The 16296-nt window shown below is 43.3% G+C and overlaps 1 protein-coding gene across 2 annotated transcripts in view; it reads right to left on the bottom strand.

Annotated features, from left to right (window-relative positions):
- The window catches only part of EPN3 (epsin 3), a 114028-nt gene that overhangs the window by 35246 nt on the left and 62486 nt on the right, over positions 1 to 16296 (bottom strand). For both annotated transcript variants that reach the window (XM_075347508.1, XM_075347507.1), the window contains exons 3-4: positions 11591 to 11703; positions 1539 to 1616 (exon numbers count right to left, since the gene is read on the bottom strand). In XM_075347508.1, the coding sequence (XP_075203623.1) occupies positions 1539 to 1616; positions 11591 to 11703 (191 nt within the window). The remainder of the gene's footprint in view (positions 1 to 1538; positions 1617 to 11590; positions 11704 to 16296) is intronic.

Here is a 16296-nt window from a genome sequence, read left to right as displayed (position 1 = left end):
CATAAATAGATTAATAGCAAAATGAGTGCCACACATGGTTAACAAGGCTGCCGATGGTAACGAACTGTGGGTAACAAACCCAACAATCCTTTGCAATCTCTGCAGGGGCATATCAGGGAAATTGATGTCATCTAACACCCAGAACATCCTTATTTTTTTTCAAAACTGAGAATAATGAAAAAAATAGTAATCATGGAAGCCATTAGCTTTTTGTGCCCAATCTTGTGCAGGGGCTAGCTAGTATAAATCACACCCATTAATGCCCATGAGATAGTCTCATTAAAAAATGGATGGTAAAGAAAATAGTAATTACAGAAAATTAGAGATGACGAATCCGCAGGGTCTAGGCTGACTCAAAAAAAAGTCCGGGTCAGAACCAGACTTGAACCCGAACATAGGCTCGGATGCAGGACCCCATATAAGTCTATGGGAACCCGAATGTCTGCTGTAAAATGGTGTTAGTAAGGGCTAGGGGGCTGTAAAGCAGGAGAATTATACTTGCCGACTCTCCTGTGTGGCTGTCACACTACTTTCAGGTTCGCTCATTAGCTCTCATGCATATTCACTGCTTTCCCCGCCCACCCTCTGTGACAGCATCTTTGATTGGTTGCAGTCAGACTGCCAGTGTGTGCCAGCATCTGTGATTGGTTGTGTAGTGTAAAAATAAATATATAATTGGAAAAAAATTACATAGGGTTCCCTGTATATTGACACCCAGCACAGATAAAGCAGACCGCTACGGGCTGCAGACCCCAGCTGTGCATGTTATCCAAATTATGGGATTAGGCAATGTGTGCACATTGAGTATTTGGTTGCAGGCATTGCTGCGTCACATCTGCAGCATCTGGCAAATAATAAAACACCAAAACCACATCAAAAAGCATGTGGTTTTGGTGCGTTTTTTTTTGCCAGGAGATGCAGGTTTGGGGCAGAAATGTCTGCAATGAAATACTCAGTACACTCAATACATTGTCTAATCTGGTAATCTAATATTGAGTTCAATGACTTTACCTGAGGTGAGATCACTGAGTTCAATGAGTTCACATCAGGTCATCTCACCTCTGGGCTGTACCCAACTGTGACCTTGGGTGAAGTGATTGATCTCAATGCCAGATTACCATATTAGGCAATGTGTGCACATTGAGTATTTGGGCGGAAACATTTCTGCACCATATATGCATCTCCTGGTAAAAAACAAACTGCACCAAAACTGCACCAAATACATGATGATAAAATATGGAAATTTTAAAACAAGATGAATTTGAGGAGTTTTGTAGAAGTCTTCTCCTGCTCAGTGTGGTCATGATCTGACTCAATGACATCTAATCTTCTTACGTACAATACTATACATTCTATACACTGAAATTACGCCCTAAACAATTAACACAGCCCCTATGGACTATCCGGATATCTGATGTCATCCATGTGTGTTTGTTAAAAACAAAGCACGGATAATGTTCTTGTGTGATAGGAGCCTATGGTATGTGCAAATGTTTGTTATGACCGGAGGCAACTTACAGGCTGTATAAATTACATACCTTTTCATATTCTTCTTTACTTTGATTCAGAGCCGCTTGCAGCTGTATTTCTTCTTCTTCTGGGGCTGAGGGAACTTTCTTTATTCAGAAGGAAAACATCAATTAAATATATTATAACATTTAATAACACAGGATATACAATCATATAGCAAAAAAAATACTAACATTACTCTAAATGTTTGGTATGTGTTCATAAAGGTTGAATATCAAAGTGAGGATTGAAGCAGAACTAAATGATAAAAGGAGGAACAGCACAGGGGCACATTCACCATACTGACCATCATGGCTCCACATGTCTTAGTATGATACTGTACCAGTAGGCACTTTGGCCCCATGGCCTCCATCAACCTTTATTCAGCCTTATGTAGCCTTATCACATGTTAGGGTTTTTTGAACTCCAGGGATAGCAGAAATGTTATACAGTATCTCACAAAAACGATTACACACCTCGCATTTTTGTAAATATTTTATTATCTTTTCATGAGACAACCTATGACACTTTGATGCTATGTAGTCAGTGTCCAACTGGTGTAAGAGTATAAAATTGACGTGTAGCTTTTTTACAGCAAAATTTCTCTGAGAGCTGCTTGTAGGATTTGCTATAGAGGCAAATCAGAACCCCTGCATGACTGCAAAAGACCTTCAGGAAGATTTAGCAGATTCTGGAGTTATGGCACATTGTTCTACTGTTCAAAAACACCTGCAAAAATATAGCTGTCATGGTCTGCTACTGTAACTTTTTGATTTTTACATCGATGGAGCTGTGTGAGGGCTTGTATTTTGTGTGGCAAGCTGACCTCTTTTTATACAATTTTGGAATATATACACCGTGTGCAAAATTATTAGGCAAGTTGTATTTTAGAGGATTTTTTTTATTATTGATCAACAACTATGTTCTCAATCAACCCAAAAGACTCATAAATATCAAAGCTTAATATTTTTGGATGTCGGAGTAGGTTTTTTTTAAATTTGGCTATCTTAGGAGGATATCTGTTTTTGCAGGTAACTATTACTGGGCAGAATTATTAGCCAACTTAATAAAAACCAAATATATTCCCATCTCACTTGTTTATTTTCACCAGGTAAACCAATGTAACTGCACAAAATTTAGAAATAAACATTTCTGACATGCAAAAACAAAACCCAAAAAAGTTAGTGACCAATATAGCCACTTTTCTTTAAAATGACACTCAACAGCCTACCATCCATAGATTCTGTCAGTTGCTTGATCTGTTTACGATCAACATTGCGTGCAGCAGCCACCACAGCCTCCCAGACACTGTTCCGAGAGGTGTACTGTTTTCCCTCTCTGCAGATCTCACATTTTATGAGGGACCACAGGTTCTCGATGGGGTTCAGATCAGGTGAACAAGGGGGCCATGTCATTATTTTTACTGGCCAGCCACGCTGAGGAGTAGTTGGATGCATGTGATGGAGCATTGTACCTGCATGAAAATCATGTTTTTCTTGAACGATACCGACTTCTTCCTGTACCCCTGCTTGAAGAAGTTGTCTTCCAGAAACTGGCAGTAGGTCTGGGAGTTGAGCTTCACTCCAACCTCAACCCGAAAAGGTCACACAAGTTCATCTTTGATAATACCAGCCCATACCAGTACCCCACCTCCACCTTGCTGGCGTCTGAGTTGGAGTGGAGCTCTCTGCCCTTTACTGATCCAGCCTGTGGCCCATCCATCTGGCCCATCAAGAGTCACTCTCATTTCATAATACCTTTGAAAAATCAGTCTTAAGATATTTCTTGGCCCAGTCTTGACATTTTATCTTATGTTTCTTGTTCAAAGGTGGTCGTTTTTCAGCCTTCCTTACCTTGGCCATGTCCCCGAGTTTGGCACACCTTTTGTTTTTTGATACTCCAGTATATAACTATGGCCAAACTGGTGGCAAATGGCATCTTGGCAGTTTCATGCTTGATTTTCCTTAATTCATGAGCAATTATTTTGTGCCTTTTTTGCCCAACACGCTTCTTGCGACCCTGTTGACTATTTGCCATGAAACGCTTGATTGCTCGGTGATCACGCTTCAAAGGTTTGGCAATTTCAAGACTGCTGCATCCCTCTGCAAGACATCTCACAATTGGGTTTCCAAGCTACACTAGGCAAGGCTGTACAAGGGTACACTGTCTATAACAATTGGTCAGGCAGTCTCTATTTGTGTTCTTTATTGATGCTGTGCTCCATGGTGTGTTACACATGGCCCATTACGAAATCAGAATGTTTTTTAAGGCTATGTGCGCACTTTGCGTCGAGGTAGTTGTCGTTCTAAACGCATCCTCTGGCAGAAATGTTTTTTTGCCAAAGTTGGTTTTGACCACAAAAACGCGAAAATAATTGTCGGACTATGTGTGTGTGTAAAGGGACATATCATGCCATTAATATTTTGCCAAAAACGCATGCAATTAATTGGTCCAAAACGCATGTTTTCAACTTCAAAAAAGCATGTAAAAGGCAAGAATTTTGATGTTGCTTGCGTTTTGCAACTTCTCATTGACTTCAATGTTAGCAAAATGCAGCCAAAATGGCAAAAACAATTTACATGCTGCTTCTTTAAACGCTGAGTTTTTGCCCAAAAATATGCAAATTAAACGCTGTGTTTTTAACAGCATTGTGCGCACAAGAAATCCCCATTTCCCATAGACTTTGCTTGAAAATCAAAACGCATGCCTTTTGGCATGAAAACGCTGCAGTTCAAAACGCTGCTGAAACGCAGGTAAAAATGCAAAGTGCGGACACAGCCTAACTCCTTGGCATGTTATGCAGTGTTGCAAATCCTACCAATTTTTAAAAAAAAAAGCAGTTGGGAGTACCTTCTGATGCTGTGCTGGTACATGGTGTCTGAACCATTTCCCCCTGGGGAAACTGAATTTTTTTAAATCCTCGGTGTTACCTAGTGGAATAAAGCCTGAGTTCCGGAGTAAAACAACTGCCACTTCCACTGTGCTGCATGCTTCACAAACTGCGGTCTATTCTGCAGACGATGATGCCTCCTGCTCCCAACCTGCTTTTGGCCAGATAAAATCATCATCAACGACATCAGCTTTAGGACTCATGCGCACGTAACTGCTGAATATTCTGCAGCGATTTCACAGCACATGTGCGCATCAAATCGCTGCAGAAACACTGCATAATGGATGCAGCTTTTCTGTACAAAAAAAGCTGATTTCATGCGCTATGGCTGCTGCCCCCACCATAGACAGAGTGGGAGCCTCATCCATAGCGCACAAATTAATTGACATGCTCATTTTATGAACGCACGGATTTGGGTCAAAATTTTAGCATCCAAATCACTGCATTCATAAAAGCAACGTGCGGATGGATTATGCACAATCTACATAGATTGTGCTGAGAACGCATGCATTTACGCTGCAGTCCCAAGGGATCAACACCAGTCCTGGCAGATAAGTACTGGGACATTCAGGCCTATCAATATCTTAAGCTAGGACCCTCACTTCATGTACCCCCCAATTATCATAGTCAGATAGTGATCTGTATAACTGGGGATTGCTAATCTTAAACATCTACATGGGATTAGGGTCCTTCAATTATGACTTATGACACATGACTACATAATTATTACAGCACACTGTACTGGTGGTGGTTTATGTCAGGAATACTGACAGGGACAAATAGGGCTAGCCGCCGAGGAACGGGGGCACCCAAAACATTAAGGTGAATTTAACCTCCGTTGCTAGGAAGGGATAAATATTAGGGAACATCAGGTCCCTTATCCCAAATATCGTGATACCTTGAAATAATTAAATCACAATTGGTTTTGCACGCCCCTTGCCCACTGCCCTATTCAGGACCTCACATGCTATATGCACTTCTCGACTTTTTGTTAATGACTTGAACAATTGGGTATGATCCCAGTGTTTTAGATTGGGATAAATTATTTTAATGGATTTAATAAACGTGATATTCTTGACATGATGTAACCAGCCTGTGGGCTGTCAATCCAGCCAACTCAAAGAGGGCCGCTCACCAGGTCAAAATTTACTAGATTTTTGCTTTTATTCCCGCTGCTATTGTGAACAGGGTCAGCATCAGCACATGGCAGACACGGGCAAATGGCGGGGCCCTGGAACGCTGTGGGGGCCCACTCGCCGGTGTCAGTGGCATTGATCAGTTCTGCAGTCCATGGGCCAAGTACTGGATACCGCAGTTCTCAGGCTGCCAGCTGCAAGTTCCTGGCTGCCAGCCCTGCACGTTTTCCTACAGTGTTCAGCTATGCTGTGTGCCTGTGCATAAAGGTTCATCTGTGGGAGGAGCTAGCATGCAGTTCACTCCTATCCCACAGATGAAGAGAGAGAGGAGCAGCAGCGCAGCATCACCAGGAAGCAGACACAGAGCTGTAAACTGTATGGGCACCTTCTCCTCATTCCCCCTAGCTGTATGGGCCCCCAGACAAGTATGAGCCACCCCCCCCAGAGCAGTATGCAGCCCCAGAGCTACATAAGCTACCCACCTAAAGCAGTATGGGCCCTCAGACCTGTATGAACCCCCCCCCAGAGCAGTATGCTTCCCCAGACCTGTTTGAGTCACCCACCCAGAGCAGTATGGTCTCCCAGACCAGATTGAGCCACTTTTCAGTAAAGTATGGGCCCCCGACCTGTATGAGCCACCCCCAGAGCAGTATGCCTCCCAGTAACTTGTAAGCCTCTCAGCCTCCCAGTAATGTGTAAACCCCCCAGTAATGTGTATGCCCCTCAGCAATGTGTATTCCCCCCAGTTATGTTTATGCCCCCAGCCCCTCCTGTGATGCACATATTGTAGCCTCCAGCCTCCCCTGTGATGTGTATGTACTGTAGCCCCTAGACTCCCATGTGATGTATATACTGTATCCCCCAGCCTCCACTGTGATGTATATACTGTATCCCCCAGCCCCTGCTGTCATGTATATACTGTATCCCCCAGTCTCTCTTGTGATGTATATTCTGTAACCCTCAGGCCCTCCTGTGATAGATATATATATATATATATATATATATATATATATATATATATATATATATATACATACTGTAGCCCCCAGCTACTCCTGAGATATATATACTGTAGCCCCCAGCCTCTTTTGTGATGTACACTGTGTGCAGAATTATTAGGCAAGTTGTATTTTAGAGGTTTTTTTTTTATTATTTATCAACAACTATGTTCTCAATCAACCCAAAAGACTCATAAATATCAAAGCTTAATATTTTTGGAAGTTGGAGTGGTTTTTTTTTTAGATTTGGCTATCTTAGGAGGATATCTGTTTCTGCAGGTAACTATTATTGTGCAGAATTATTAGGAAACTTAATAAAAACCAAATATATTCCCATCTCACTTGTTTATTTTCTCCAGGTAAATCAATATAACTGCACAAAATTTAGAAATAAACACTTCTGACATGCAAAAACAAAACCCCAAAAAGTTAGTGACCAATATAGCCACCTTTCTTTATGATGACACTCAATAGCCTACCATCCATAGAGTCTGTCAGTTACTTGATCTGTTTACGATAACATTGCGTGCAACAGCCACCACAGCCTCCCAGACACTGTTCCGAGACGTGTACTGTTTTCCCTCCCTGTAGATCTCATATTTTATGAGGGACCACATGTTCTCTATGGGGTTCAGATCAGGTGAACAAGGGGGCCATGTCAATATTTTTTCATCTTTTAGACCTTTACTGGCCAGCCACGCTGTGGAGTAGTTGGATGCATGTGATGGAGCAGTGTCCTGCATGAAAATCATGTTTTTTTTTTAACGCTACCAATATCTTTTTGTACCACTGCTTGAAGAAGTCATCTTCCAGAAACTGGCAGTAGGTCTGGGAGTTGAGCTTCACTCCAACCTCAACCCGAAAAGGTCCCACAAGTTCATCTTTGATGATACCAGCTCATACCAGTACCCCACCTCCACCTTGCTGGCATCCGAGTAGGAGTGGAGCTCTCTGCCCTTTACTGATCCAGCCTCTGGCCCATCAAGAGTCATGCGGGCATCACACGAGACAATATATCGTGCGATATGTCGGTGGGGTCACATCGTAAGTGACGCACATCCCCGGCATCGTTTGATATATCGTAGCATGTGACAGCTACGAGCGACGGTGAACTAGCAAAAAATACTCACCTTATCGTTGCTCGTTGACATGTCGCTCATTTTCAAAAAGTCGTTTCTTCTTCTCTGTGCCGGTTGTTCATCGTACCCGGGGAAGCACACATTGCTCCGTGTGACACCCCGGGAACGATGAACACAGCTTACCTGCTATGCGGAAGGAAGAAGGTGGGCGGGATGTTACGTCCCACTCATCTCCGCCCCTCCGCTTCTATTGGCCGGCTGCTGTGTGACGTCGCTGTGGCACTGAACGTCCCTCCCCCTTCAGGAAGTGGATGTTCACCGCCCACAGCGACGTCGCTCAGCAGGTAAGTACGTGTGACGGGGGTTTAACGACTTTGTGCGCCACAGGCAACTAATTGCCCGTGACGCACAAATGACGGGGGCAGGTGCAATTGCTCATGCGATTGCACGATAGATCGTCCCGTGTGACACCCGCATCACTTTCATTTCATCAGTCCATAAAACCTTTGAAAAATCAGTCTTAAGATATTTCTTGGCCCAGTCTTGACGTTTTATCTTATGTTTCTTGTTCAAAGGTGGTCATTTTTCAGCCTTCCTTACCTTGACCATGTCCCTGAGTATGGCACACATTGTGCTTTTTAATACTCCAGTAACATTGCAGCTCTGAAATATGGCCAAACTGGTGGCAAATGGCATCTTGGCAGATTCACGCTTGATTTTCCTCAATTCATGGGCAGTTATTTTGCGTCTTTTTTGCCCTACACGCTTCTTGCGACCCTGTTGGCTATTTGCCATAAAACGCTTGATTTTTCGATGATCATGCTTCAAAAGTTTGGCAATTTCAAGACTGCTGCATCCTCTGCAAGACATCTCACAATTTTGGACTTTTCAGAGTCCGTCAAATCTTTCTTCTGACCCATTTTGCCAAAGGAAAGGAAGTTGCCTAATAATTAAGCACACCTTATATAGGGTTTTGATGTCATTACACCACACCCCTCCTCATTACAGAGATGCACATCAACTGATTTACTTAATTGATAGTTGGCTCTCAAGCCTATACAGCTTGGAGTAGGACAACATGTATAAAAATTATCATGTGATCAAAATACTCATTTACCTAATAATTCTGCACACAGTGTATATACGGCAGTGAGTGTGCACTGTGCGCGGCTAGGTCTTTTAAAGTGACATCCATCATGCAGCGAGGCCTGCAGAGCCACATGCCCTGGAGAAGCTGGATGGAGACAAGCAGGGGAGGTGAGGTGTCTCTCTACCAGTCTCGCTCTGTCTGTCTGTCTTTGTCTGTCTCTTTCCCTGCCTGTCTCTGACTGTCTCTGTGTGTCTGTTTGTGTCTATATCTCTGTGTCTATGTCTCTCTGTCTCTGTATCAGTCTCTCTGACTCTATCTCTGTTTGTGTGTGTCTGTCGCTATCTCTGTGTGTGTCTGTCTCTCTCTATCTCTGTCTCTCTCTGTCTGCCTCTTTGCCCATCTGTCTCTTTGCCCATCTGTCTCTTTGGCCGTCTGTCTCTTTAGCTGTCTGTCTCTTTGGCCGTCTGTCTCTATGTCTCTTTCCCCGTCTGTCTCTTTCCCAGGTATGTCTCTTTCCTAGGTCTGTCTCTTTCTCAGGTATAGCATCTGCATCAACCAGTAACGTCATATTCTGGATGTTACTTCTGGTATTGTAATTCACAAGGTGTTTCACCTATTCTTTTAATCCCTGGATATAGCGCTTTCGCTTTTCAACGAGTCATTTATGTATTCAATTGTTTTTTCTCTGCATTTCACTTGTCTTTACTGACAGTCTTTTGAAAAAGACAGATTCTGTCCAAACATTGATACTGTTTATTAACACTATTATCCCTGATGGACATAATTTTGTGAGCAATAATCAAAATAAGAATAAATATTAATACTGAGCAAAAAGCATCTGGATTCTACTTTTTCTTGTCCCGTTTTGAGTGCCGAAGTTATTTTTCTATTACTAGTGTTTTTCTTCCTCCTGAGCACCACTTTACAGATGAGACAGACCTTCCCTGATTCTTTCTCAGGTCTGTCTCTTTCTCAGGTCTGTCTTTTTCTCAGGTCTGTTTCTTTCCCGGTGTGTTTCTTTCCCGGTCTGTTTCTTTCCCCGCCTGTCTTTGTCTGTCTCTCTGTCTGTCTCTATCTCTCTCATTCTTTCCCTGGCTGTCTCTTTCTGTCTCTTTCCCCGTCTGTCTCTGTCTCTTTTCCCGTCTGTCTCTGTCTCTTTTCCCATCTGTCTCTGTCTCTTTTCCCGTCTGTCTCTGTCTCTTTCCCTGTCTGTCTCTGTCTCGTTCCCTGTCTCTTTCCCCATTTGTCTCGTCTCTTCCCCTGTCTCTGTCTCTCTCTGTCTGGCTCTTTCCCTGTCTGTCTCTTTCCCTGTCTGTGCCTGTCTGCCGCTGTCTCTTTGACTGTCTGTCTCTCTCTCTCTCTCTGTCTCTTTCCCTGTCTGTCTCTGTCTCTTTCCCGGTCTGCCTCTTACTCTGTGCCTATGTCTCTCTGTCTCTTTACCTGTCTGCCTCTGTCTGTTTCTGTCAGTCTCTGTCTCTTTCCCTGTTTGTCTCTGTCTGTCTGTCTCTTTCCCCGTCTGCCTCTTAAGGCCCCGTTACACGCAACAATGCATCTAACGATATATCGCCATGGTCACGGATTCCGTAATGCACATCCGGCATTGTTAGCGACGTCGTTGCGTGTGACACCAACGAACGTCAGTTAACGATCAAAAATACTCACCTTATCGTTGATTGTTGACACGTCGTTCATTTTCAAAAAATCATTGATTGTTGAGGACGCAGGTTCTTCGTCGTTCCCGAGGCAGCACACATCACTACATGTGACACCTCGGGAACAACAAACATCTCCTTACCTGCATCCACCGGCAATGAGGAATGAAGGAGGTGGGCGGGATGTTATGACCGCTCATCTCCGCCCCTCCGCTTCTATTGGGCGGCCGCTTAGTGACGCCGCTGTGACGCCGCACGAACCGTCCCCTTAGAAAGGAGGCGGTTCTCCGGCAACAGCAACGTCGTTAGGCAGGTAAGTCTGTGTGATGGCGCCTGACGATATTGTGCGCCACGGGCAGTAAATCGCCCGTGACGCACAAACAACGGGGGCGGGTGCCATCGCTATCGATATTGCTAGTAATGTCGCTCTGTGTGACGGGGCCTTTACTCTTTCTGTGCCTATGTCTATTTGTCTGTCTCTTTCTGTCTCTCTCTATCCTTCTCCCCACCGATATCATATTACCGCACACATAAGCTTCTTATACTATGAATATCTTTTGTTCCTATAGCAACCAATCACAGCTGACTTTAATGGAGGCAGATTTTTTGGAGAGTAACTGTAAAGCGCGGGGTTAAATTTTCCAGTCAAAACATAGTCTATGACGTTCCCTGAGTACTGTCTGCCTTTTTATTTAATGAGTGCTAATTTTTGTTCTGTAACAGTTTGATGATGCTCACAGGGTTCTCTGGGGATGTGTCTTACTCTTTAGGCTACTCTACATTATTAACCTGTGGGCCATATCACATCACATAGGTAAAACACATAAAAATGAGCTCTAAATAAAAAGCCCATATCTCTGGAACTGTATAGCAGATTAAAAAAAAAAATTCTCAGAGAATCAGTGGGTATAAAGTAAAAAAACAAAATAGTATCTTTCTAGTGATAGGCCCCCTGAAACTGTTAGGTAGAATGGCTCCATAGCTGTGACTCCCTACTGTCACTTCAATACAGTGATCAAAGTTTTCTTTCTCCCTTATGCCTAATCTCCCATAGGAAAGAAGTTCACTGTGAATCAGGGATGGAGTGATGGGGGATATAATGCAGAAGGAATGTTTGTTTTTTCATTTAATAAAAATTGTGCGGTCAACTCATTCAACAGCAATGTAATAACAATGGCTAATAATAATGCATGATTATAACAGAAGAAAGTTTGGAAGCTCAAGCTTATATTGTACCTTTTCAGATTCTTCCTTACTCATAGCTAAAGCAAGCTGCAGCTGAAGTTCTTCCTCCCCGGTACTCTGAGGTCTTGCATGTTCTAATTCTGGAGAAAGGGCTGAAACAGAAGCTAAAAAGAACAAAGAAAAAGGCATCTTAGATCTTAATTTAAAATGCTTCTCATGAATATTCATTAGTACAGTTTGAGAGAATCAAATTACATGACCCGGTCCATCGACAATATTAGTAATCTTAGGCCTCTGGACAGAATCCATAAGAACTGCCTTTTACTTGACAGCATCTGCGGCTTTTATTTTGATTAGACGACCTGGAGTGACGTCGTCATTGCAACGTACCTTACAGTGGGGTGAAAAAGTGTTTGCTCCCTTCCTGATTTCTTATTCTTTTGCATGTTTGTCACACTTAAATGTTTCAGATCACCAAACAAATTTAAATAGACAAAGATGTCACAAGTAAATACAAAATGCAGTTTATTAATTAAGGTCTTTATTATTACAGTAAAAAGAAATTCAAACCTACAGGGCCTTGGGTGAAAAAGTGATTGCCCCCCACCTTTAAAACATAAATTAACTGTGGTATATCACATCTTTGGGAATCTGAGTTAAAGTTCCTTAGCCACACCCTGGCCTAATTACTGCCACACATATAGTCAATCAAGAAATCACTTAAATAAGACCTGCCTTACAAAGTGAAGTAGACCAAAAGATCCTCAAAGGCTAGACGTCTTGCCGCAATCCAAAAAAATTCAGGAACAAAGTAATTGAAGGTTTTAATTATTATAATATTATATATAATATATTATAATCCAAACCTACAGGACCCAGTGTGAAAAAGTGATTGTTCCTAAACATTATACCTGGTTAGGCCACCCTTAGCAGCAACAACTACAATCAAGTGTTTACAATGAGTCTTTTACAACGCTCTTGAGGAATTTTGGCCCACTCATTTTTGCAGAAGTGTTGTAATTTAGTCACACTGGAGGGTTTCTGAGCATGAACAGCCTTTTTGGGATCATTCCACAGCATTGGATTAAGGAAGGGCTTTGACTAGGCCATTCCAAAGTCTTAATTTTGTTTTTCTTAAGCTATTCAGAGGTGGACTTTCTATTGCGCTTTGAGTCATTGTCCTACTACATAAACCAAGTGCGCTTCAACTTGAGGTCATCGTCCTTCTCCTTAAGGATTTTATGGTAGACAGCAGAATTCATGGTTCCATTTTCAAGTCTTCCAGGTCTTGAAGCAGCATAATAGCCCCACAACATCGCACTACCACCACCATATTTTACTGTTGGAATAATATTCCTTTTCCAAAATGCTGTGTTACTTTTACGCCATATGTAATGGGACATACACCTTAGGCTAAGTTCACATTTCCATTCGTTTGCATCAATTACAATGCGTTGTGTAACTGATTAGATGCAAGCGTCGGGTATTGGGGTGCGACTGATGTATGTGAAACAATGCGTTGCGTTGTAAATGTTTTCCTTTCTCTAGGCCATGGAGGGAGAGAGAGAGAGAGAGATTTTTCTTTACCAGTGCTGCAGAACTTAACTAATGCTCGATCTGCGCATGCGCAATACTAAAACAGCGGCCCACTGCTGAGAAAAATGTTACATGTCGCAATGCTCCTGCCCGACGCTCAGTGACTACATAACTGATGCTCCGCGCAGCAGATGCAACGCGAGTGCATAAGTCGCAATCCGCCGCTCATACAAGTCTATGGGAAACAACGCCTTCCGCCAAACGGATGGCGTTGTTTCTAACAGCAGCGAATTGCAACTGATACAAAATAGCGGAAGTGTGAACATAGCCTAAAGGCTGCTTTACACGCAGCAACATCGCTAGCAATGTTGCTCATGGAAGCACCCACCCCCGTCGTTTGTGCGTCACAGGCAAATCGCTGCCCGTGGCGCACAATATTGCTAGCACCCGTCACACGTACTTACCTTCCTAGCGACGTCGCTGTGGCCAGCGAACAACCTCTTTTCTAAGGGGGTGGTTCGTGCAGCGGCACAGCAACGTCACACGGCAGGCATCCAATAGGGGCGGAGAGCAGCCGCATGAAAGTCACGCCCACCTCGTTGCCGGAGGACGCAGGTACGGTGTTGTTCGTCCTTCCTGGGGTGTCACACTTAGCGATATGTGCTGCTTCAGGAACGACGAACAACCTGCGTCCCGAACCAGTAACAATTTTATGGAAATGAACGACGTGTCAACGATCAACGATTAGGTGAGTATTTTTGATCGTTAGCGATCGCTCGTACGTGTCACACGCAATGACGTCGCTAACGAGGCCGGATGTGCGTCACGAAATCGGTGACCCCAACGACATCTCGTTAGTGATGTCGTTGCGTGTAAAGGGGGCTTTACAAAAAGTTCAACTTTTCTCTTGTCCACAAAGTATTCTGCCAAAATGTTGGGGACCATCAAGATGTTTTCTGGCAAAACTGAGACAAGCCTTTATGTTCTTTTTGCTCAGCAATGGTTTTTGTCTTGGAACTTTGCAATGCAGGCCATTTTTGTTCAGTCTTTTTCTAATGGTGGAGTCATGAACACTGAACTTAGCTGAGGCAAGTGAGGCCTGTAGTTCTATGGATGTTGTTGTGGGGTCTTTTGTGACCTCTTTGATAAGTCGGCTGCGCTCTTGAGGTAATTTTGGTTGGCTGGCCACTCCTGGGAAGGTTCACCACTGGTCCATATTGTCGCCATTTGTGGATAATGTTCTCACAGTGGTTTGCTGGAGTTCCAAAGCTTCAAAAATGGTTTTAAAACCTGTTCCAGACTGATACATTTCAATTATTTTGTTTCTCATTTGTTCCTGAATTTCTTTGGATCATGGCATGATGTCTAGCTATTGAGGATCTTTTAGTCTACTTTTCTTTGTCAGGCAGGTCATATTTAAGTGATTTCTTGATTGAGAACATGTTTGGCAATAATTAGGCTTGGGTGTGGCTAATTAAATTTAACTCATATTCCCAATGATGTGATAAACCACATTTAATTTATGTTTTAAGGGGGACGGGTGCAATCACTTTTTCACACAGGGCCCTGTGGGTTTGGATTTCTTTTTCCCTTAATAATAAACACCTTCATTTATAAACTGCATTTTGTGTTTACTTGTGTTATCTTTGTCTAATATTAAAATTTGCAGTAAGAAGAATCAGATCAGCTCACCTGTTCAATCTTGACGTGGATCATTGTTCCAGGGCGGTGCACGGACAGTAAATCTTCTCGTTCAAAAGTGAAAATCCATGAGAGGAAAAAAAAAATTAAAAATTCCAGCAACTTCGTCCCAAAAATTATTTTCTTAAAACTTGTATGTTGAATTCATAGTATTAAAAACAAACATACATGTTAAAAACATGAACAGCTGTTCATGTTTTTAACATGTATGTTTGTTTTTAATACTATGAATTAAACTTACAAATTTTAAGAAAATAATGTTTGGGATGAAGTTGCTGGAAATTTTTCTTTTTCCTCTCATAATATTAAAATTTGTTTGGTGATCCTGATACATTTAAGTGTGACAAACAAGCAAAAGAATTAAAACTCAGGAAGAGGGTAAACACTTTTTTACACCACTGTATGTGTGACTGTAACAGAATGTCCCTCCCCCGCCAGTGCTCATGTTGTAATAGTCTGTCTCTCCTTGACTGTCCTGTATGTACTACTGGTGGGGAATTGTTTGTTCTTCTCAGCATGGGACTTCTCCAATATTCAACTTGGTAAACAAGACAGAGCCAGGAGTCTAAAGTCCATTCATGTATCAAGTGTCCAGGCGGAGTTGGACTCTTCTGCCCACCTAAAGCTGGGTTCACACATAGCGACAGCGACAACGACATCGCTGTTACGTCACCATTTTCTGTGACGCAACAGCGACCTTGTAAGTCGCTGTTATGATTGCTGCTTAGCTGTCAAACACAGCAGACGCAGCAGCGATCATAACGACACGCATCGCTGTGCTACATGTGCAGAGAGCAGGGAGCCACGCACACTGCTTAGCGCTGGCTCCCTGCACTCCTAGCTACAGTACACATCGGGTTAATTACTCGATGTGTACTGCAGCTACATGTGCAGAGAGCAGGGAGCCGGCACTGGCAGCGTGAGCGGCGGACGCTGGTAACGAAGGTAAATATCGGGTAACCAGGGAAAGGTCTTCCCTTGGTTACCCGATGTTTACCCTCGTTACAGCTTACCGCAGGCTGCCAGACGCCGGCTCCTGCTCCCTGCTCGCTTCATTTCGTCGCTCTCTCGCTGTCACACACAGCAATGTGTGCTTCACAGCGGGAGAGCGACGACCAAAAAATGAAGCTGGACATTCAGCAACGACCGGCGACATCACAGCAGGGGCCAGGTTGTTGCTGGATGTCACACACAGCGACAGCGACGGGACGTCGCTGCTACGTCACAGAAAATGGTGACGTAGCAGCGACGTCGTTGTCGTCGTCGCTGTGTGTGACACCACCTTAAGAGGTTGATCCTAGGAGAGAAGAACAATGAGACCCATGTTAGGTCAGTTAATTGGATCTCGGCTGGAGAAGGACTAGGATCTATTGCTGAGGCTGGATCCTAGAGCCTGTGTATGGACTATTACAGACTGGAGATCAGTGGCCACGTGGGATTGCGTTTTGTTGTTCACCCTGTTGGACTCAAGGAACTCATAAAGGACCATTGCCCTATTTTCCCTGGCGTTGGAATACCGG

The sequence above is a fragment of the Anomaloglossus baeobatrachus genome, chromosome 5 (genome assembly GCF_048569485.1).
Source record: "Anomaloglossus baeobatrachus isolate aAnoBae1 chromosome 5, aAnoBae1.hap1, whole genome shotgun sequence".
NCBI classification, from domain to species: domain Eukaryota; kingdom Metazoa; phylum Chordata; class Amphibia; order Anura; family Aromobatidae; genus Anomaloglossus; species Anomaloglossus baeobatrachus.
This window is presented reverse-complemented; position numbering and strand designations above follow the sequence as displayed.